This window comes from Ovis aries, chromosome 2 (assembly GCF_016772045.2).
Source record: "Ovis aries strain OAR_USU_Benz2616 breed Rambouillet chromosome 2, ARS-UI_Ramb_v3.0, whole genome shotgun sequence".
NCBI classification, from domain to species: Eukaryota; Metazoa; Chordata; class Mammalia; order Artiodactyla; family Bovidae; genus Ovis; species Ovis aries.
The window spans coordinates 169,602,060-169,625,653 of record NC_056055.1 but is presented as its reverse complement, the minus strand read 5'-3'; the positions used below and the strand labels follow the sequence as shown (position 1 = coordinate 169,625,653).

Here is a 23,594-nt window from a genome sequence, read left to right as displayed (position 1 = left end):
TGAGCATAGTGGGTCCAACTTCCAGGGAAACAAGCAAAACTGGTAAGAATTAATTTAAAAAAAGTTCAAAATCTCCCAAGATTAATGTAAGGGTATATGGTAAGTAGAGAAAAAATTTTTTAAAGAATTTCTTAATCTTAGTAGGAACAGTCCCTCTTATCCTGTCCCAATTCAGCTTGGTGGAAACTCTACTACTACCAGAACTGTGTAGGAAGATGGGGTTCTCTTTCTCCTCAGCTCCTAACAAGAAGTCTTACCAGGAAAGACAGGACACCAGCATTTCTTATACCCTCCAAATCCAAGTTGCAGACACTAAACTGTTGGTGATTCAGCAGAAAGCTCAGGGCCTCCCTAACTGACCCAGCCCCCAGCTGTAGGGGCAAGTTCTTCCTCAGGACAGGAAGACTAGGAACACTGTGATCTTGACTGCCCTTACTTCACTTTGCTGCTGGAGCAGAAGTTCCATGCCAAGAGAGACAAGCCAGAGACTACCACCCTCGCTAGTACCAGGATTAGTGACACGCAGATTTTATTCAGAATGAGAACCAGTCCTTAAGAGTAGAGTACTCCAAAACTCTCCCCAAAGCAATTGCCTTTATTTGAACACTATGGACAAGTTCAACTCTAAGTCTGCTATCAAAAGCAACAAAGACTTTTGTTGTAAATAATTAAGAGAAGGATTTAGCTTATGAAAGCTACAAGCTAAACTATAGGCCAACTAGTTGCCCAAATAAAACCATGAAAAGAGACATCAAAACTTTTATATCTGGAAATATATTATGTAGTACACCATATAATCAGAGCAAATAAGAAAAGGTACAAGATCATCTCAAGAAACCGAGAGAAAACACTGAACCAAATCCAACACTCCTTTATGATAAACATATTCAACAAATTAGGAATAGATTAAGAATATTGATCAAATGAAAGCAGTAAAAACAGCTCACATCATGTAATTAGTTAATGTATCAATATTGGATGTTTCCTTTAATAGCAAGAACAAGACAAGAATGTCTTCATACTACAGATGTTAGGCAGGGAAATTAGGCCAAAAAAAAAAAAAAAAAAAGAAGAAAGAGGAGAGGAAGAGGAAGATGAGAAGGAAGAGGAGAAGAAAAATAAGTAAATAAATAATAAAATAAAAAGAAGAAATACTAGGTAGAAGTTGAAAAAAAGCATCCAAAAAGTAAAGAAGCATGCTAACTCATAGAAGGAATGTCATTGTATACAGCAAGTAGTAAGGAATCTAGTAAAAAAATCTATTACAACTAATAATATTATGTAGTATAATACAGGATACAGGATCAATATACAAAATCAATTTTATTTTTATACATTTATAATGAATAATCCAAAAATAAAATCAATAAATTTCCTTTCAGTAGCATACAAAAAGAAATAAAGTTAACAAAACAAATATGAAACATATCATTCAACATTACAGCAATCCAAATCTGTGCCCCACCATTATTGCTGAAAAAGCCAAATCAAACAGTTCTATGAAGACCTACAAGATCTTCTAAAACTGACACCAAAGGAAGAAAAAAAAGTCCTTTGCATCAAAAAGAATTGGAATGCAAAAGTAGGAAGATAAGAGATACCTAGAGTAACAGGCAAGTTTGGTCTTGGAGTATAAAATGAAGCAGGGAAAAGACTAACAGAGTTTTGCCAAGAGAATGTACTGGTCATAGCAAACACTCTCATCCAACAACACAAGAGACAAGTCTACACATGGACATCACCAGATGGTCAACAATGAAATCAGATTGATTACATTCTTTGCAGCTGAAGATGCACAAGCTCTATACAATCAGCAAAATCAAGACCTGGACATGACTGTGGTGCTGATCACCAGCTCCTTATTGCAAAATTCAGACTTAAAGAAAGTAGTGAAAATCAGTAAGTCATTCAGGTATATCCTAAATCAAATCCCTTAGGATAATACAATGGAAATGATGAATAGATTCATGGGATTAGATCTGGTAGAGTGCCTTATGAACTATGTATGGAGGTTTGTAAGATTGTACAGGAGGGGGTGATCAAAACCTTCCCTAAGAAAAAGAAATGCAAGAAGGCAAAATGGTTGTCTGAGGAGGTCTTACAAATAGATGAAAAACAAGAGAAGTGAAAGGCAAAGGAGGAAGAAAAAGATATACTCAACTGAATACAGAGTTCCAAAGAAAAGCAAGGAGAGATAAGAAAGCCTTCTTAAGTGGACAATGCAAAGAAATAGAGGAAAATAATAGAATGGGAAAGACTAGAGATTTCTTCAAGAAAATTAGAGATACCAGGTGAAAATCTCATGCAAAGATGGGCACAATAAAGGATAGAAACAGCAAGGACCTAACAGAAGCAGAGATTTAAATAACATGGCAAGAATACACAGAAGAACTATACAAAAAAGGTCTTAATGATCCGGATAACCACGATGGTGTGTCACTCACCTACAGCCAGATATCCTGGAAAGTCAAGCGGGCCTTAGGAAGCAGTACTACAGACAAAGCAAGTGGAAAAGTGGAAGTGATGGAATTCCAGCTGAGCTATTTCAAATCCTAAAAGATGATGCTGTGAAAGTGCTGCACTCATTATGCCAGAAAATTTGGAAAACTCAGAAGTGGCCACTGAAAAAGGTCAGTTTTCCTTCCAATTCCAAAGAAAGGCAATGCGAAAGAATGTTCAAACTATACAATTGCACTCATTTCACATGCTAGCAAAGTAATGCTCAAAATTCTCCAAGTTAGGCATCAGCAGTACGTGAACCAAGAACTTCCAGATGTACTAGCTGGATTTAGAAAAGGCAGAGGAATCAGGGATCAAATTGCCAACATCTGTTGGATCATAGAAAGCAAAAGAATTCCAGAAAAACATCTACTTCTGTTTCATTGACTATGCTAAAGCCTTTGGCTATGTGGATCACAACAAACTGTGGGAAATTCTTTTACCTGTCTCCTGAGAAACCAGTATATGGGTAACAAGCAACAGTGAGAACCAGACATGGAACAATAGACTGGTTAAAAATTGGAAAAGGAGTATATCAAGACTGTATATTGTCACCTAGCTTATATGCAGAGTATATCATATGAAATGGTGGGCTGGGTGACTCACAAGCTGGAATCAAGATGTCAGGGAGAAACAGCAATAATCTCAGATATGCAGATGATACCTAACCACTCTATGGCAGAAACTGAAGAGGAACTAAAGAGCCTCTTAATGAGAACAAAAGAGGAGAGTGAAAAGCTGGCTTAAAACTCAACATTCAAAAAACTAAGTTCATGGCATGAGGACCTATCACTTCATGGCAAATAGATGGGGACAAAGTGGAAACAATGACAGATTTTATTTTCCTAGGCTCCAAAATCACTGCAACAGTGACTACAGCCAGGAAATTAAAAGACACTTGCTCCTTGGAAGAAAAGGAATGACAAACCTACACAGTATTTTGCCAGGAGCCAGTGTGAGGAATCCCGCCCGTGACAAGGTCATGAGGAAGGAAGCTGACATACGCAAGGCATGCTCAGACTTCAGGGACCCCTCTGGAAATTCCTAAGCATGTACCCCAACAAAAATCTGCCAGCTTTTGTGCTCTGCTTTTCCACTCTTCTGACATTTTCTGGAAAAAGTCAATTCAGGGCTTTAATCTTCTGCATTTGAAAGAGTGTTTCAATCCAAAAAACCCTCTGATGGCTTTCTAGCCTGCCTGCAGGACTCATACAGCTGCGCATGTGATTGTTTGAGGCCTCCTGACCGCAGGAGGCACAGGAAGCTTAAAACATCCTAGGAATGTAGGGGCTTCCGAGGAGTCAAAATCTTTAGAATAGGACTGATTAAAGGTTTCATTTGTTGAGTCAATGCTTGCTGCCAAATTTTCATATCCTTTATTTTTAGATATAGCTGGTATACAGAAAAACAAGTAGTAGACCTGGTATTAGCAACATTAGATCTTTGAGTTAAGTACCTTCTTTGTTATAACCCACTGCACCTTTGTTCTATAGAGATGTAACTTTAGCGCTTTAAGGAGATGTAGATTAAAGAAAAACACTTCAGGGGAAACAAAATTAACATTCATTAAGGAAGAGAGCCAAAAGTGTTAACAAGCCTCTTGCCAGAAGATAATGTAAATCACCTGAGACCTTTTGTATACAAAATGATGTATAGAAAGAGTCTGAGCTGCGAACGCTACATAATTTTGTGTTACCCATTGATCTCCATATTTTATCAAAAGTATAAAAGGCCTTCTGAACAATAAAGGATGGGACCAGTTTCTCGAACTAGTCTCTCGGCCTGGTTTCTTGGGACTCTGGCTCCCCCCGTGTCTTTCTCTCTCTCTTCTTCTCTCCCTTTCCCCCTCTCTGCTCTTTACTTTAACTTCAGGCTGAATCTCCACCTGGGGCACGGAGGCTCGCCAGGTCTACTTACTTGCCCTGGCTGTTAAGACCCGCGCGAAAGGGAGCTTAAGGCGAGGCACCCTTAGATATTCAAGTGGGTGCCGGTGGCCCAACGTAGATGGTGCAAATTCCTTGTCTGGAATTTTATTGGTCTTCCACGTAAACCAAGCTATTCAGCCCTCTTCCTCCACTTAATCTTCTTACTACGCTATAGTTTCTTAATCTAATCTTATATCAATCAATAAACAAGTCTTTCCACGTCAACGCTGTCCACCCTTCAAATTCCCTGGATCCACCGGGGCTGGACCCCGGCAGTGTTTCAAAACTCAGAGACATCAATTTGCCAACAAAGGGCCATATGGTCAAAACTATGGTTTCTCCAGTAGTCATGTATGGATGTGAGACTTGGACCATAAAGAAAGCTGAGTGCCAAAGAATTCATGCTTCCAAATTGTGGTGCTGGAGAAGACTCTTGACAGTCCCTTGGACAGCAAGGAGATCAAACCAGTCAATCCTAAAGGAAAACAGCCTTGAATACTCATTGGAAGGATAGACGCTAAAGCTGAAACTCCAATACTTTGGCCATCTGATGCAAAGAGCCAACTCATTGGTAAAGACACTCATGCTGGGAAAGATTGAGGGCTGGAGGAAAAGGGAATGACAGAGGATGAGATGGTTGGATGGCATCACAGACTCAATAGACATGAGTTTGCACAAACTCTGGGAGAAGAGGAAGGACAGGGAAGCCTGGTGTGCTTCAGTCCATGGGGTCTTAAAAAGTCAGAAACAATTTCATTACTGAACAACGTGTAAGTCCACATGGATATTATTCTCTGTATGTGAAAATTAAGTCAAGATAGATCATTGACCCACATATAAAAGCTAAAATATAACACTGAAATGGAGACATAAATTAGAGGCAATGTTTTCTTAGAACCTCAAGAGCACAATAAACAAAATTTAAAAAAAAATTGGACTTCATTAAAATTTAAACTTTTGTGTTTCACAATACATCAGAAAGAGAAAAGACAAGCATATCATGGGAGAAAACTTTTGCAGATCATATACTTTATAAGGGATTTTATCTATAATAAATCAATAACTCTTGGAACTCAAAATTTAAAAAAAAAAAGGCAAAAATCCTGAGCAGACATTTCCTTCTCAATATATACAAATGATCAATAATCATATCAAAAGATGCTCAAAATCATTATGCCTCAGGGAAATGCAATCAAAACCACAGTAAGATATCATTTCTAACTATTAAAAAAGATAATAACAAGTTGTAGTGAGGATGTAGAAAAATTAGACCCTTCACACACTACTGTGGGAATGCAAGGCATTTCAACCAGTTTGGAAAACAGGCTGGTATTCTTCGAAAGTTTAAACAGAGAGTTACCATATAACCTATCATATTTGTTTCTAGGTATGTATCATAGAGAAGTAAAAATATATATATATCCACACCAAAATGAGTATATGAATGTTTCTGGAAGCTTATTTTTAAGTCAAAATAGTGAAAACAACTCAAATGACAATCAGTTGGTGAATGGATAAATAAAATGTCATATGTTCATAAAATATGATATTGTTTGGTTAAAAAAATAGTTACTGAGTCTACAACATGTATGAACTTTATGCTAAGTGAAAGAAATCATCACAGAGGTCCATATATCAGATGATTCTATTTATATGAAATGTCCAGAATAGGCAAATCTATACAGAAAGAAAATAGATTAGTGATTGTCTTAGGAAATTAGGAGAAACATGAGAATTACTCTTGGGTATGAAGTTTTCCTTTAGAATAATGAAAATGTTATAAAATTAGATATTGGTGATGGTTGTACAACTTTTTGAATATACTCCAAACCACTGACTTATACATTTTAAATGTATTCATTCTATGATGTATGAATTATATCTCAAAAGAGTTATTAGTTATTTAAAAAAAGGAAACTGTGTTTTGAGGAATTATCACAAATGTTGAAAAAGACTTACAGCCAAAACCTTAAAACAATCAGAATGTTCAAAAATATTAGAAAGAAAAAAAAAAAAACCTATGATAAGCCACATGATAAATAATGTAGCCCTATACAAGATAGTATTTACAGATTGTTAATCACAACATAGTAAGGTGTTCATGTTAAAATATTAAGTAAAAAGTTTAAGATAACATTTTATCAAAAAAGATATTTATATTTTAAAAAATGGACTAAAAGTTAATACTCCAAAATATTAACAGTTGCTGTTGGTGTAGTAATTTTTGTCTCAATTTTGTTCCATGTTTCTTAATTTTCCAAATTCCCCATTATGTACAATTTAGAAAAAAATAATAAATAAAAATATTTATTTAAAAGTTGATATCTGCCATCAATAAATGATTGCTGAACTAAGGACTATTACTCCATAAATTCACTTCAATAATGTTTAATGATGATTGAACTGGTAGATGTCTACTTTTCCATTTAATCATCACTATTTTGAGTTAATAGGGTTTCAAGTTAACACTGTAAATAGTATGCAAATACACTCATTGTAATTCTTTATTGCATCTATAAATTCAAGTATGAGCCAAGCTCAAAAATATCACTTGCTTTATCATTAAAATAGTATTAAGGGGAAACATTAAATGGAAACAAGTGTAAGTCTATAGTCACATTTTAAATAAGGTTATGAATAAGAGTCACCAATAAATTTTAGCTCTTTTTCTTTATAATCAGCATAATGTCTCATAAGTAACATAAAATTTTTGAATCCTTTTATCCAGGATTTAGAAAATAGCTTTTCATATATAATTAGAACCTTGAATTACTGTGGAATCATTGATTATTTTTAGTATCTTAATATTCAATTTGTAAGGAAAGCAGGAACACAAATAGAATCTCTTCTGTGAACATCTGTTTTGTTTTTCCCCTGAAGAAAAGAATAGATTCACATTAGTCCACTTTCTGTGCTTCTACCATGTAAACCTAATTCTGATTCTATTCACATAGGTTCTAATGACTGTTGACTAAGAAAATAGATGGGTTTAAAAAAAAGCCTACAGGTTGTTAACTGTTGAAGCTGTTAATATTGGAAGTTGCATAGTCAAAAAAAAGCTGAAAGACACCCAGAGAAATCATGATTCAGAAGCGGTTTGTTTTAACTCTAAAATCCTCCAGAGCCAGAGCCAGTAATCCTCCAGATTACTCATAAGTAATCTATCCTAGTATTTAATACACTGACGATAAAGTTCCATTTCCAGTTGCATCTGAGTTTTTCCCCACTTGATTTACATCTGCTAAGTCACTTCAGTCGTGTCTGACTCTGTGCGACCCCGTAGATGGCAGCCCACCAGGCTCCACCATCCCTGGGATCCTCCAGGCAAGAATACTGGAGTGGGTTGCCATTTCCTTCTCCAATGCATGAAAGTGAAAAGTGAAAGTGAAGTCGCTCAGTTGTATCCAACTCCTAGAGACCCATGGACTGCAGCCCACCAGGCTCCTCTGTCCATGGGATTTGCCAGGCAACAGTACTGGAGTGGGTTACCATTGCCTTCTCCGATTTACATCTAGCTCCTCTTATTCAGTCCTCAATAAAATTAAATAATAAATAAATAAGACAAAATTTTAAAGATTGAGCTTTTTTTTTTCTTTTCAGCATAGTCCTAGATGAATATACTGACAGAAAGCTTTACCCACAGTAAATAATGGGGAATAACACGCTATCCTTGGGAGATTTGCACAGATGCTCTGTGTCCCTTGGTGGGTGAGCATAAAGAACTGTCAATTGTTGCCAAGTATTTTGGAGCTCCCTACCTAGACATAAAACTCTAGACAGGAACATTAGATACAACAGGAACATTGGATACATTGGATACAATATGCTTAGATACTCATTCTAAGCATATTTAACATCAGTTAACACACAGCCTGTATTGGTGCCAAGAAGAAGGCAACTATGCTTATAATTCTGTGGATGCCATACACCTCGGCATCCCCTACACAATCTTAGATATCTTTAAACAATTTCTTGAAAGAGCTTTTCTTAAAAGCCTTTGGTGTCAGACAGTTGTCAGTAGAAGATTTAGTGTAAGTTAATATTACATGAAGACTTCTACAGACACTGGTCAAAAACTGTAAAAGTTGATGAGTTTCTGGATGTGTTGGAGAATTTTTCTGGAATCCTGGTCAAAAGGAAATTTGGCAAATTCATGTTATGAAAAACCAGATACTAATGAATAAGATGACTAAGATAAGAAATAGTCCCCTAATGAAAAAGATATTGGGTCTGCTATTTTCATGGATAGTGGCATTATATCAGAGGTACGTTTCAAAATCATTGAAAATATATGTTAGATTTTTCAACCTTCAGAGTTAGCATTTGAGGTTAAATCATTCTTTATTATGGAAATCTGTCTTATGCATTGTTTAGCAGAATCCCTGGCTTCTATCCAGTAGATGCCAGTAGCACCCCTTCAGTTGTGACAATGAAAAATGTTTCCAGATATTGCCAAATATAATCTGAGGCATACAATCATCCTCAGTTGAGAACCACTGTCATAGAACTACTAAGTCAGATATTAGTACCAGGACCACAAACTATCACCTATCCTCAGCCTGGCTTTCTGAACTCAAGGCAATGAATGGCCAGATATCTGTGAGCTTTTGACTAATATAATACATTTGTTGTTGTTGTTGTTGTTGTTGTTGTTGTTGTTGTTGTTGTTGAAAACACATTCATTCTTGAGTGCTTCTGGAATCTTTTGTCACTTACTTATCCTAGCATGGTAATAAAAATAAATAAACAAAAGAAAAAAAAAACAACTATGGTTTAGGAAATACATATGTAACAAACACACACATATATACACATATATAAGTGTCTGTATATATATACACATACACATTCAGTTCAGTTCAGTTCAGTTACTCAGTCATGTCCGACTCTTTGTGATCCCCTGAATGGCAGCATGCCAGGCCACCCTGTCCATTACCAACCCCCGGAGTTCACTCAAATTCATGTCCATTGAGTCAGTGATGCCATCCAGCCATCTCATCCACTGTTGTCCCTCCCAGCATCAGAGTCTTTTCCAATGAGTCAACTCTTTGCATGAGGTGGCCAAAGTACTGGAGTTTCAACTTTAGCATCAGTCCTTCCAAAGAACACCCAGGACTGATCTCCTTTAGAATGGACTGGTTGGATCTCCTTGCACTCCAAGGGACTCTCAAGAGTCTTCTCTAGCACAACAGTTCAAAAGCAGCAATACTTTAGCACTCAACTTTCTTCACAGTCCAACTCTCACATCCATACATGACCACTGGAAAAATCACAGCCTTAACTAGACAGACATTTGTTGGCAAGGTAATATCTCTGCTTTTGAATATGCTATCTAGGTTGGTCATAACTTTCCTTCCAAGGAGTAAGTGTCTTTTAATTTCATAGCTGCAATCACCATTTGTAGTGATTTTGGAGCCCCCCAAAATAAAGTCTGACACTGTTTCTACTGTTTCCCATCTATTTCCCATGAATTGATGGGACCAGATGCCATGATCTTCGTTTTCCGAATGTTGAGCTTTAAGCCAACTTTTTCACTCTCCTCTTTCACTTTCATCAAGAGGCTTTCTAGTTCCTCTTCACTTTCTTTCATAAGGGTGGTGTCATTTGCATATCTGAGGTTATTGATATTTTTCCCAGCAATCTTGATTCCAGCTTGTGTTTCTTCCAGCCCAGCATTTCTCATGATGTACTCTGCATAGAAGTTTAACAAGCAAAGTGACAGTATACAGCCTTGAAGTACTTCTTCTATTTGGAACCAGTCTGTTTCATGTCTAGTTCTAACTGTTGCTTCCTGACCTGCATATAGGTTTCTCAAGAGGCAGGTCAGGTGTTCTGGTATTCCCATCTCTTCCAGAATTTTCCACAGTTTATTATGATCCACACAGTCAAAGGCTTTGCCATAGTCAATAAAGCAGAAATAGATGTTTTTCTGGAACTCTCCTGCTTTTTCCATGATCCAGCGGATGTTGGCAATTTGATCTCTGGTTCCTCTGCCTTTTCTAAAACCAGCTTGAACATCAGGAATTTCCTGGTTCACGTATTGCTGAAGCCTGGCTTGGAGAATTTTGAGCATTACTTTACTAGCATGTGAGATGAGTGCAATTGTGTGGTAGTTTGAGCAATCTTTGGCATTGCCTTTCTTTGGGATTGAAATGAAAACTGACCTTTTCCAGTCCTGAGGTCACTGCTGAGTTTTCCAAATTTGCTGGCATATTGAGTGCAGTACTTTCACAGCATCGTCTTTCAGGATTTGAAATAGCTCCACTGGAATTCCTTCATAGTGATGCTTTCTAAGGCCCACCTGAGTTCCCATTCCAGGATGTCTGGCTCTAGGTGAGTGATCACACCATCATGATTATCTTGGTCATGAAGCTCTTTTTTGTACAGTTCTTCTGTGTATTCTTGCCACCTCTTCTTAATATCTTCTGCTTCTGTTAGGTCCATACCATTTCTGTCCTTTATCAAGGCCATCTTTGCATGAAATGTCCTCTTGGTATCTCAATTTTCTTCAAGAGATCTCTAGTCTTTATGTGTATATATGTGTGTGTGTGTATACACACAGACACATACACATATTCAGCTTTGTCCCATTCCATCTGTAAAGCATTTGACAGTTTACTTAGGCCTTATTATTTTTCTCTGCCTAGAACACTTCTCCAGGTATCCAAGACTTATTCTTTATTATAGGTGAAAGATTCAAGACTGTGATCCTGGTTCTTCAAATTAATTCATCCTCACTTGATTTAAACCAGAATTCAGAAGCTGTCTGTAGAGGAGCCTCACAGATAATCCAAACGGACAATCAAAATTCACCTTTTAGACAGCAATGTATAGAGATAATATGGATAAAACTCTGTAATATTGTTGTAAGCAGCCTCTGATGTGGCCACTAGTGATTCCTGTCATCTGGTATTCATTCCCTCCTTTAACCCACTCCATAGAATGTGGGTTAGGCTGAGTAACTAGCTTCTAATAAATAGAATATATTAAAATGATGGGCTATCACTTATGATATTTTGTTACAAAAGGTCTGGCTTCTACTAATGGTTTCTCTGTGCTTTTTTTCTCTCTTTTATTATTATTATTATCATTAATTCTAAGGGAAACAAGCATCATGTTTTAAACTGTCCTATGGAGAGGCACTCATGACAAGAAGCTAAGGTCAATAGTCAGTGAGGAGCTGTGACCCTCAGTCAAGCGCTCACAAGGATATAATTCCTGCCATCAATGACATTGATAATTCGGAAGCAGATCCTCCCTAGTTGATCCTTCTGATGACACCACGTATCTGTCCAATACTTTGAAGGCAATCTCATAAGAGACCTAAGGAATCTCATAGACGCTATACTAGTGTTTTTGTTGTTTTAAGTAGCTAAATTTTAGTAATTTGTTATAGAGCAACAGATAAATAATACAAACATTACATGGAACTCTGTTCAAAGTTATGTGCCAGCCTGGATGAGAAGGGGGTTGTGGGGGGTGGGGGGAGGATGGATACATATATATGTATGGCTGAGTCCTTTCACTGTTCACCTGAAATGATCACAGCATTGTGAATTGGCTATACCCTAACAGAAAATGTTTTTGGTGTTAAAAACGTAAAAATAAAATTAAAAAATAATATACACATCAAGAGATAATAATTTTCTTATTCTCCTTTTGATGATGACAGTGATCAATATTATCATCTCCCCTACTCTCACTCAGATGAGGCTGTATCATTAACCTTCTGCTCCTAAGTTTATCAGGGGTAATCCTACAATTGGTAACCATACTATCATTGTTCCCCAAAATCCGATTCCCTAATATTGCCTATCAATTATCTTTTCCAACCATAGGTACAACATAATTAAAATTCTCATTATGAAAGTATCAGGGATCTAATATTGATAACTTCACTACTGGTTATTCAATCATGACTTATATGAATTTTAAGGGCAAAAATCCAAAGGCAAGTACTTAATGAATAATTTAATTTGAGCATTCCAAAGCAATCAACTCTCCTCTGCATTTATTTTGTTATTGTTCAGTCTCAAAATCATGTCCAACTCTTTGTAACCCACGCACTGCAGCACACCATGCCTCCCTGTCCCTCAACATCCCCTGGAATCCATATCACATCCTCAAACCCAGTTTTTCTTCATTGTTTAAAATACTATCTTCCTCAACAGATTATTTTGATCACTTACATTGCATAAAGACATAAAATTTTCCAAATTTAACTACAAAAAAGGATTAAGTACTTAAAAAAATGATATGGATTTTTGAGGACATTATTTTAATTTCATCTTCTTCCTAATCTACCATGAGTGATTAGTTCCATCTCTATGATTTCTAGTTTAGCCAGGTCCATATTCTAAAAATAGAAAGAATTTTATATAAATAATTAGTTCATTTTTCCTTTCAAGTTCCCCAAAAGGATCCACTTACCACTTACTGCCCCTGGCTAAGAATAAAACCAAATGAGAAAAAAAGAATTAAAGATCATCTATTCCTTATGGCCAGTCAGAAAATCAATTAAATAACTTCTTTTTTCCTCTTTTAACTAGAAAATTGTCTACTTGATTAAAAACTAATGGCCAACAATCTTGGAAGCTGAATTATAATTTTTAAATTTATTTTTAAAGAAAGGGTATTGAAAAGGAAAATGGACTAATGTGTCCTCAGTTTTCTTAAAATGGGGAAAATAAACACTTCTAGGTTAAAGTTACACTTAACAATATGAATGGTATCAATGTACCTCAGCTAAAAGAGACCTGCACATTATCATTTGATCTATCAGCAGTTTCCACAACTAAATAGATGCCAATCTATTATCTTAGAAGCAGAGTATGAAATAATTTGAAAAACATCCAAAATATTGACCTATTCCTAAACATATTTTCTTCACATGTCTTTAATTGTGCTTTTGCTGGATTTATAGTATTTGGTTAATGTACAGTGCTTTGTTCAAACATACCGGTTAAGATAACTTGTCAATTTCTTAGCCACTCTTAATAATTTATTATGAATTAGTGTAACTAGATCTTTTGAGAATAGGGTTCAAAACTCAGTTTTGACAAGGAAAAGAGTAGGAAAGACATCAGAGTATCAGATATAAACATATAAGAGATACCTGAAGAGAATCCTAAGCTGAAAAGTATCCTGAGAAGCTAAAAATAAATACAGCAGCAGAGAGAGACTCAGAAGGTGGGGGGGGGGGGGAGATGTTCAAATAGACTGGATGTACTTCTGTGAATAAGTACAAAGCTGGTATTGGGACCTTTCACTTTCATGAGGAAGGCTAACTGCTTGAGAAAGAAGTTTCATGAAACTTTGTAACATTTTCGATAACAGAATGATATACCCTAAATAAGCTGACTGAGCAGAGCTTTCATCATAGTAGGTCATCACTGTGAATCTTCTGGAGCTTTTGATTTTAGGTAACCTGCTGAGAACTCCAGAAGCCTAACAGAAGATTACTTTCTTTTGCTTTGTATTTTATGCTCTGAGTTCAAAAGTTATCCAAAAAGGATTTGCTAATTACTTCCCATAATTTGTTTAACCTACAATGACTTATTTTATGTATGGTTATATTCGTTTCCTGGTAGTGTTGGAAAGTTTGTTTTCTGGTGGTAGTTGGTATTATATGTTTTGAAATATTTACTGGACTTGCCTATCTACAAATACATATAAACTGTTCACATGACTTGAAAATACAGTCTTGAAGCAAATTTAAAATGACAACACAAAGCAGTATTGGTTCACTGTCACAAGAACAAGAAGAAATTGAACCAGCCCTAAAAATTCATTTGTTGCCAAGGAAATGGTTTTCATAAAATTGAAAAAATGTCTGAAAGCAACAGTATTGTATTTCTTAAGCTATTGCTGTTACTGACATAAAATGAATTCTTTCTATAATTCTTCTTTGGCCTTGGTTGGTGACAGAATGGTTATTAGAAAAAAATTGTAAACAGCTCTCTGCTAAGCCTCCAGGCAAAGGAAAACAAGCCTCTCACTTGAGTGTCACCTGCTTCAATTATTGAATGGATTTAAAGCCATATGATTCTTTACATAAATAAAAATAAAACATGATCTTCTATCAGTATAAATTTGCAGAAGTACAATTTAGTTTCATCAAGTAGTGCCAATAATGGTCTAAGTAAGATTGTGTTTAAAACATTAGAAATGCAAGATGGCATAGCATGAAGAATTAAAAGTAGAACACTCCATTACTCCTCCCCCTGTTGATCTCTCTGGGTTTGTTTCCTTATCTGTAACATAAGACATGCCACTAGATTGAGTCAAAAGTTCATTCTAACATTTGAAGATAGATGTAAATGATGTGAGACTATTAAGAAGAAAGTCTTTCATGGAAATAAATGACATTCAACTGTGTAAATACAGCAACAGTATCGTGTCACATATTCTTTTTCAATATTGTTGTGTACTTTTATGACAGACTTTATTTTTATAGCAGTTTTAATTTCACAGCAAATTTGAGCAGGAGTCCCCATATACCCTTTCCTTTCCTACACGCTCAGCCTCTTCCACTAGCAACATCTCAGATAAGAGTGGTACATCTGTTACAAGTATTGAACCTACCCTGATAGGTCTACAGTTTATATTAGTATCTATAGGTTACATTAGGATTTAGTCTTTGTGTTTTATATTCTCTGGATTTTAATAGATGCGTAATGGTAAGTTCTGTCAGTTTGTGTATTGTCTCAATAGCCAGATCACTATGTGATGGTGGGAAAAGGCATTTAGAATATTCCCCATAGTAACTGTAAAGCAATGGCATCACAATAATAGTTCTTTGATGATCTCTTTAAAAAAGAAAAAAATAATAATCCTACTGATTATCCATTCATGCATTCTTCTGAAACTATGTATTGTTTATCTTTATCCCCCACAGCAACTTAGCGGTGATGTACTACTCCTAGCAGATAGTAATCAACATTTGTTAACACTGAGTTGGATAACTCCAATTTCAACAAAAGAGATAAAAGATGAAAAAAGAATGTGAGCTGGAAAAGTTCAGTAAATCATTACGCTCTGAGTAGAATTTCATCCAGTTAAGTAATATCCTATTATGTGATTATTATGAAAAAGTCATGAATATCCCCAAAGTGGGGGTGGGGGAATTGAATAGAGCATTGCTTACTAAAAATCACATTTCTAACTGGAGCAGTGAGCTTTGTTATGAAGGCTTTTCCCCTAATTAAAATATATCTTTAAAACATCAAATGCAGTATTCATTCATCAGGAGGGATATCACCCAGCAGGCCAAGATTTTCAAAGCTGATTTTTTTTTTTCCAGTGGAATGGGACTTTTCCAGTGAAGTGATAAAGAATACTTTGAACATTTTGAAATAGCCACAGGGTCTTCTTTCTTCTGTGGGCAGTATCCAGAATTGCTTCATCTGGTGAAAGAAATTCTTTCACTCACTGCAGAAAACTTTAATTCATTACAACCAAAACCCAGCAAGATTCAGATGTGTTAATCCTTGTGAAAGGTATGGATTGAGCATATATTTAGCCCTGAGAATTGTGGTAGTGAAATAATATTATATAAATTATGATGGTCATGCTTGACAAGCAATCCTTCTTCACACCATTTCCTTATTATGTTTAGAATAAGAAGCTGTTGTGCCCTTATATTTTATCATCTTTATTTTGATCCTAAAAGTAGAAATTATGTTTCTGAAGTAAATACAATCAATGAAAGAAGAGCAGATAGAATGTCTGCATAGGAAACTACTGGAAGAAGAACCTATCATCAGGTTATAAAGGTCTTGATTAAAAAAAAAAAAAAAACAGATTGATGTATCAAAAATTATATTTCTATTAATCTCTCTGGGGCAATTCAGTTATTTTCCTTCCTTCCCCTCAAAAGCATCTTCACTCAGCCTAGCCACAGAACTTCTATACTGTCTACAGTGATATTGATATGAATCAAGTTTCTTAAACTTATTTTGATGCTAATACATGTTCATAAAATGCAAGCATGAAAGGGTCATATTATATAGTAGAAGGAAGCACCAAAGGTATGTGGAAACATGGTCAAAAACTCCTGATAAGGCTGCCACCACTACCATCATCATTAATGTTTTCTGTTGGTTTACTGTCTAAGTACTGTCCATCAGACACTGTCTAGACTCCTAGGTTTATATTTAATGACTTCAAAGAGCTGGTGATGCTATTTAATCTTTAAATATCTGCTATATATATTATTCATTATCATTAAGTTCATTTTCACTAGAGAAATTTATTAACCTACTCTTTCTGTCCTCAAGAAGTTAAGACACAACTACTAATCTATGCAGATAACAGAACAGAAAAAAAAAAAAAAAACAGAAAACAAAATCCTTCCTAACTGGGAGTTTAAATATAGTTTGCAGAACAGGTTTGTAAATATATATCACATATGCTAACTTCTACAGTTTACTGTTTTCCATGGAAATTTATTGATTTCTATGATATTATCACTATTTTCTAAGTATGTATATCAAGCACTGTTTCAAACATTTGCACAAAGCGATCTAAATATTCTCATAGTGAGGAAACTAAGCCTCAGGAAAATTAAGTAATGTACCCAAAGTCAACACTTGTTAAGTGTTTAAACTGGTTATAGAATCCAAGTAGTCTGTTGCTAAAATCTGGCCTCTTCTCACCATAGGTTTTATCGGTCCCTATGTCTGACCATCTTTGATTTCAAAGCAAGTTCTATCTCTCTGTTTTCTAATTAACAGAAATTTTAATAGACTATTCAGCATTCTGATTTCACATGACTATTCCAAATGCTTACATCCTTTTACATTTAGAATAAAATGATTTTCTAAAGAGCCTTCCTTTCTAAGAATGCAATTTTAAAATATGCACAAAAGACACTTACTCCTTGGAAGAAAAGTTATGACCAACCTAGATAGCATATTCAAAAGCAGAGACATTATTTTGCCGACTAAGGTCCATCTAGTCAAGGCTATGGTTTTTCCTGTGGTCATGTGGATATGAGAGTTGGACTATGAAGAAGGCTGAGCACCGAATAATTGATGCTTTTGAAGTGTGGTGTTGGAGAAGACTCTTGAGAGTCCCTTGGACTGCAAGGAGATCCAACCTGTGCATTCTGAAGGAGATCAACCCTGGGATTTCTTTGGAAGGAATGATGCTAAAGCTGAAGCTCCAGTACTTTGGCCACCTCATGTGAAGGGTTGACTCATTGGAAAAGACTTTGATGCTGGGAGGGATTGGGGGCAGGAGGAGAAGGGGATGACCAAGGATGAGATGGCTGGATGGCATCACGGACTCGATGGACGTGAGTCTGAGTGGACTCCAGGAGATGGTGATGGACAGGGAGGCCTGGCATGCTGCAAATCATAGGGTCGCAAAGAGTCGGATACGACTGAGCGACTGAACTGAACTGAACTGAACAATATGAAGAACAGAAAGTTTTAACAAATAACTAAGAATTGTTCTATTGAAAAACTATTTTGATACAAAGTATGTTTATTACAAAATATCAGTAGTTACTAAGGATTTGGGGCTTCCCAGGGTGGCACTAGTGGTAAAGAATCTGCACACCAGTGGAGGAGACATAAGAGAAAGGGGTTAGATCTGTGGATTGGAAAGATCCCCTAGAGGAGGACAGGACAACCCACTCCAGTATTCTTGCCTCAAGAATCCCATGGCCAGAGGAGCCTGGTCGGCTATGGTCCCTGGGGTCATAAAGAGATGGACATGAAGTTACTTAGCACACATGTAGAAATAGGGAGAATACTACTCTTTGCAAATAAAATTACCTCTCTAATTGCATATTATTTGAAACTTCAGCATCTCAGGGTCATTACAAAACCCTGGAGAGTAAATTCAACTCATACAAATAATCAGTTTGCCCTTAAGGAACAAGAGGTTACTAATGATATAATCACAGCATTTGACCAAATGGCTTATTTGACATTTGATTTGGAAATTTATCAAATACTTTAAAAAATAATTATGGAGTTCTTAAAAGAATCAAATATGTGATGCCAGCTAAAACATGGGATTATGTATATTTAGTAAAAATACATATATTAATACATTTTTCAAGAAGTTCAAGTTTTTCTTCATTTTACATCTATTAAATCATATTAATAAAATTCTAAAGAAAGATATGTTTGTAAATAAAGTCAGGGTAGATTACACATGGTAGGGTAGGGAGCATTCCACAAATAATAAGATTGGATCAAAGAGCCTTGTTTGATCAAAAAACACTAATTTTGGCAAAATTAACATATCAATCAATAAAATATGCTATATCTGTCTAAATATATTTGGAAAAAACATTTAAGCATTTAAAAAACATAGGAAATTTGCCTCTCTGTGATTCAAAGTGTTTAGTTCAAATAATCTTCGTAAGAAAAGCCATCTTTCAATCACCTGTGAAGATCCCCAGTAATTTTTTAATTTATAGCCATGCATTGCATTAACACATGATTGAACAACATGTATAAGCTGAGGGAAAGAAATAGGCTTAATATCAGAAGCTCATGTATTGATGCTCAGTTTTTCTAAAGATTACAGGTCAAAGAAGAATTATTTTAATATTAAATAAAATTGTCTTTACAAACAAAAAAATATACTTGGAGCATGAATTATGTCTTCAAAACTAAAACAAGAAGCACAAGGCTTGGTTGGATGAGAGATGGAGAAATCTGTTTTTATAAATTTAATCCTTCAAGCATAGAATGAAAAATATTATTAACAAAAGAAGTATATCCAATGCTTATCCTATACGTGAATTTAGCAATTAGAACAAAAGACTTATATCCTACAATAGATTTAACAGTTTCTACCATCAATGCCCAATCACACAAGTTTTTTTATTTGTTTTGTTCGTTTGTTTGTCTTTGACACTCAGCTTGTGGTATCTCAGTTTGCCAACCAAGGATTGAACTTGGGCCCTGGCAGTGAAAGTGCTGAATCCTAACCACTAGACCACCAGGGAACTGCCCCCTCCATCAAATACTTTTTATTAGCCACAGAAAAATGATAGTGTCCAATTTGCTTTCTTTCACTGTTTGCTAAAACAAAAAGGTAAGTTAAACTCTGAATTTACAATGATAGCTACTGTATTGAAAAGTAATACAGAATGGCTTAGCATTTTTAATTGTTTCAATTATGTGGACTCCAGTATTCTTGGGGCTTTGCTGGTGGCTCAGACAGTAAAGAATCTGCCTGCAATAGCTATGCTCAATCCCTGGGTTGGGAAGATCCCCTGGAGAAGGGAATGGCTACACACTTCAGTATTCTTGCCTGGAGAAATCCATGGACAGAGGAACCTGGTGGGCTAAGATCCATGGGGTTGCAAAGAGTCAGACATGACTGAGTGACTAGCATTTTCACTTTCATTTACTGCTACCTGTATTAGAATAGATAATCACATTCTGAAAAAATATTTTAAATATATATGTTTAAGTATATAACTAAAATGTTTTATTTTTAATATATATCATTGGAGAAAAATAAATATGCCATTTGAAAAATAAAAAAGTAAAAACAAAGCAACCAAGTGGCAAATATGTCATTTTTATATTGCTATATGTTAGAAAAATTTTACTTTTTCAGACAAAACATATTTATAACAATTTGTGTAAGGCTTAGAAATTCACTTCTGATTTGTTTCCTTATTCCTCATCTTGACTATCAGAGTACAGATGGAAAGGTCCTATTTCTATCATGTTTAATAAATCAAAATATCACACATAAATTATGAATAAAAAGCTATTCACCTGCATGGAAATCTATTCCCACAGCAAATGAAGTTCCTGAGATAGGCATCAAAGCATCCATTTTGTCACTTGGTTCGAGAGGTATTCCCCTGATTCCTTCATGAACAGAGTACATAAGAAATGACTCTATACCTAAATTTAAAAGAAAACAAAAGCAAAATGAATATTTAATATTGAAATCATTCTATTGGCAGGAGGGGGGATCAAGATGGCAAAGTAGAAAGACCCTGAACTTACCTCCTCCCAAAGGAATGCCAAAATTACAACTACTTAAAGAGCATCTACTTATGAGAACATTCTGAAAATTAGCAGAAAAGATTTTCCACTTCTTCCTTGATATTTTTATAAATATATAAAGAAAGAACTACAATAACATGGGTAGGAGGGGCAGAGACATGGTCTTGTCAGTCAGGAAACACACCTACTCCCCGGGAGGGGGAGGAGGAGGATTCACAACCACAGGGGTCCTTCCTGAGGAGTGAAGGGTCTAAGCCCCACACAGGGCTCTCCCCAGCCCAAGGATCCTGCCCTTAAAGACAAACCATCAGAAAGCTGAGCTTTGAAAAACGCCTGAACTTTTTTTGGAGAGCCAAAGATATACAGGACACAGAAGCTTCTCTTTTAGAGAGTGCACACAAAATCTCACATATTTCCAGTACCAGCAAGAGACAGTAGTTTGAAAGGTGCCTGGGTCAGATCTACTTGGTGATCTTGGAGAGCCTCCTTGGAAGCCAGGAGGAAATTGGGAAGCCCCCTGGGGACTCAAAGGCTGGTGGCAGCCACTTTACGGATCTTGGTATCCTTCTCAAACTACCCAAAATATGTTCCATAGGAAGGAACACCTCCAGGTTATTTCTATGAGGACAGCATCACTCTAATTCCAAAACCAGACAAAGATACCACAAGAAGATAAAAATGATAGGCCAATATCACTGATGAGCATAGATGTGAAAATCCTCACTAAATGTTAGCAAATCAAATTTAACAATATGTTGAAAGGATCATATATCATGATCAGGTGTTAATTATGCAAGGGATTCAAGGACAGTTCAACATCTATAAATCAATCAATGTGGCACATCATGTTAACAAAATAAAGAATAACAAATTATATGGTAATCCCAATAAACAAAGATAAAGCTGACTCCGGTTGCCTAAAAACTGTATCGATGAAATAAATGCATCAGAAATAAGATTTTCAAAACCTTATACCTCGACATGACATGCGGTTCTTTTGGAGATAATATCCCACTGTACACATGCAAGTTCTTGTAGTTTCAGATGTTGGTAAACAAAGCTGAGAACATCCACCATTATTTAGTTGGCAGGAATTGCTGCCTGCAAAGTAGAAAAACAAACAGAAATATAAAAATCAAGAAAAGTTTATAACATATTATTGATTTATAAATGCTGCTGTTTCATATTGGTTAGTATCATATCTTATTCCCGCAAATAATTTGAAGTAGCAGATCATGGTTGAAGTCTGTCTTTCCAAAAAAGGCACAGTGTAGTGATTACAGAAAACAATACTATAATCAATTTAGAGTGTTGATCAACCTGAATATTAATTGAAAGGACTAATGCTAATGCTGAAGCTCTAATACTTTGGCCATTTGATGCAAAGAGCCAACTCATTGGAAAAGACCCTGATGCTGGGGAAAAGATTGAAGGCATAAGGAAAAGGGGACAACAGAGGATAAGATGGTTGGATGTCATCACCGACTCAATTAACATGAGTTCAAGCAAACTCTGGGAGACAGTGGAGGACAGGGAAGCCTGGTATACTGCAGTCCCTGGGATTGCAAAGAGTCAGATATGACTTAGCAACTGAATGACAATAGATTAGATGTTAACTGTTCCCACTAAAAGAAAAGAAATAATAACTATGTGATGTAACAGCTAGCACCACAGTAGTAACCATATTGCAATACAAAAAATACTAAATCAACACACTATACATTTTAACCAGTTATCTGTCAATTATATATTAGTAAATATATATTTACAATAAATAATAATTAATATTTTGCAAAGTGATATGCATGAGAGAATTCACAGAGACAGAAAAGCAAAAGGCAATGGGTGTGTCATGAACGTGGGCATAGACTCTAATACCTAATACTCTAATACTCTAATACCTTAAGGCCACATAAACCAGGAAATCTCTTCTAAATTCTAAATTTCACTTCAACTCTACAGTTACTTCATTTTCAAGAATAATTTATCCAATGGAATCAAATAAACAGTTATTAATTTAGATTACTTACTCAAATATTATACCATTAAAAGTAAGGAGATATATATATATATATATATATATATATGTATATATATAACTTCTTAAAAGCAAGGAACTAACTGTTGACATTTCAAGGAATATAATTCTTCCAAAATAAATTTAAAACACACCCATAGGAGTTATCTAACTAATTGGCATATTAATTTTCCTTATTCTTGTGTAGTAGCAATGACAGATATTAGTCAGTTAATCAGAGTTAGGCATTCTATAAAGATGTTCCATTGAATTTACTTGGCCCAATGTGCTAATTAAAGCTGGTAGCATGAAGTTAAGTAATTTACAATCTTATCCAGCAGGTTCATTAAATATCCCAGTTTTATAACATTTTTATTATTCTAGGACATGCAATGACATTTGCTGGATGTTCAAACACTGATATGAGGTATAATAAATCCAGTGAGAATTACAAAACACGATGAAAGCTATACATCAATAGTCTTCTATGGAAAATTCAAAACACCAATGCAGCTCATTATTTCTAGTCTCCTGAATTCAAGATAGTCTAACGGGATGTAATTGTTCAATCAAACCTGTCACATGTTCTGTCATTTTTGAAGTGTGAAATAGGCTCAACTGGGACAATTTCTCATCAGAGATATCCACCACATTCTTTGCTGATTTCCCATAACTGGCAGTTGTTCTTACATAGATTCATATGCTATGATTTGCCTTGAACTTTTGAAATGATTACCTTAGTTTCCTATAGAAACTAATAAAGATTAATTGATTTATTCCTTTTTACCAAGCTGACATAATAATAAGATGAATTTTCAGCTCTATTTCTATTTTAGTGATGAGCCAATTATTTTTATAGATCTATAATAATTCTATACTGACCCAATACTTATTTCATTTTATAGGAAGCATGTGAATGGATAAGTGAAAGGCAAAGAGAAAGGGAAATATATACCCAACTGAATGCAGGGTTCCAAGGAATAATAAGGAGAGAGAAGAAAGCCTTCTTAAGTGAACTACTGCACAACTGTGCTCATTTCACATGTTAGCTAGGTTATGCTCAACATCCTTTAAGCTAGGCTTCAATAGTACGTGAACCAAGAACTTTCAGATGTACAAGCTGGATTTAGAACAGGCAGAGGAACCAGAGATCAAATTGCCAAC

General features: G+C 35.5%; 1 protein-coding gene across 1 annotated transcript in view; it reads right to left on the bottom strand.

Moving 5' to 3' along the window:
• LRP1B (LDL receptor related protein 1B) overlaps positions 1-23,594 on the bottom strand; it is a 2,196,232-nt gene that overhangs the window by 643,017 nt on the left and 1,529,621 nt on the right. Inside the window, exons 34-35 of the mRNA XM_060411151.1 lie at positions 21,389-21,514; positions 20,177-20,308 (exon numbers count right to left, since the gene is read on the bottom strand). Coding sequence (XP_060267134.1) covers positions 20,177-20,308; positions 21,389-21,514 — 258 coding nt within the window. The remainder of the gene's footprint in view (positions 1-20,176; positions 20,309-21,388; positions 21,515-23,594) is intronic.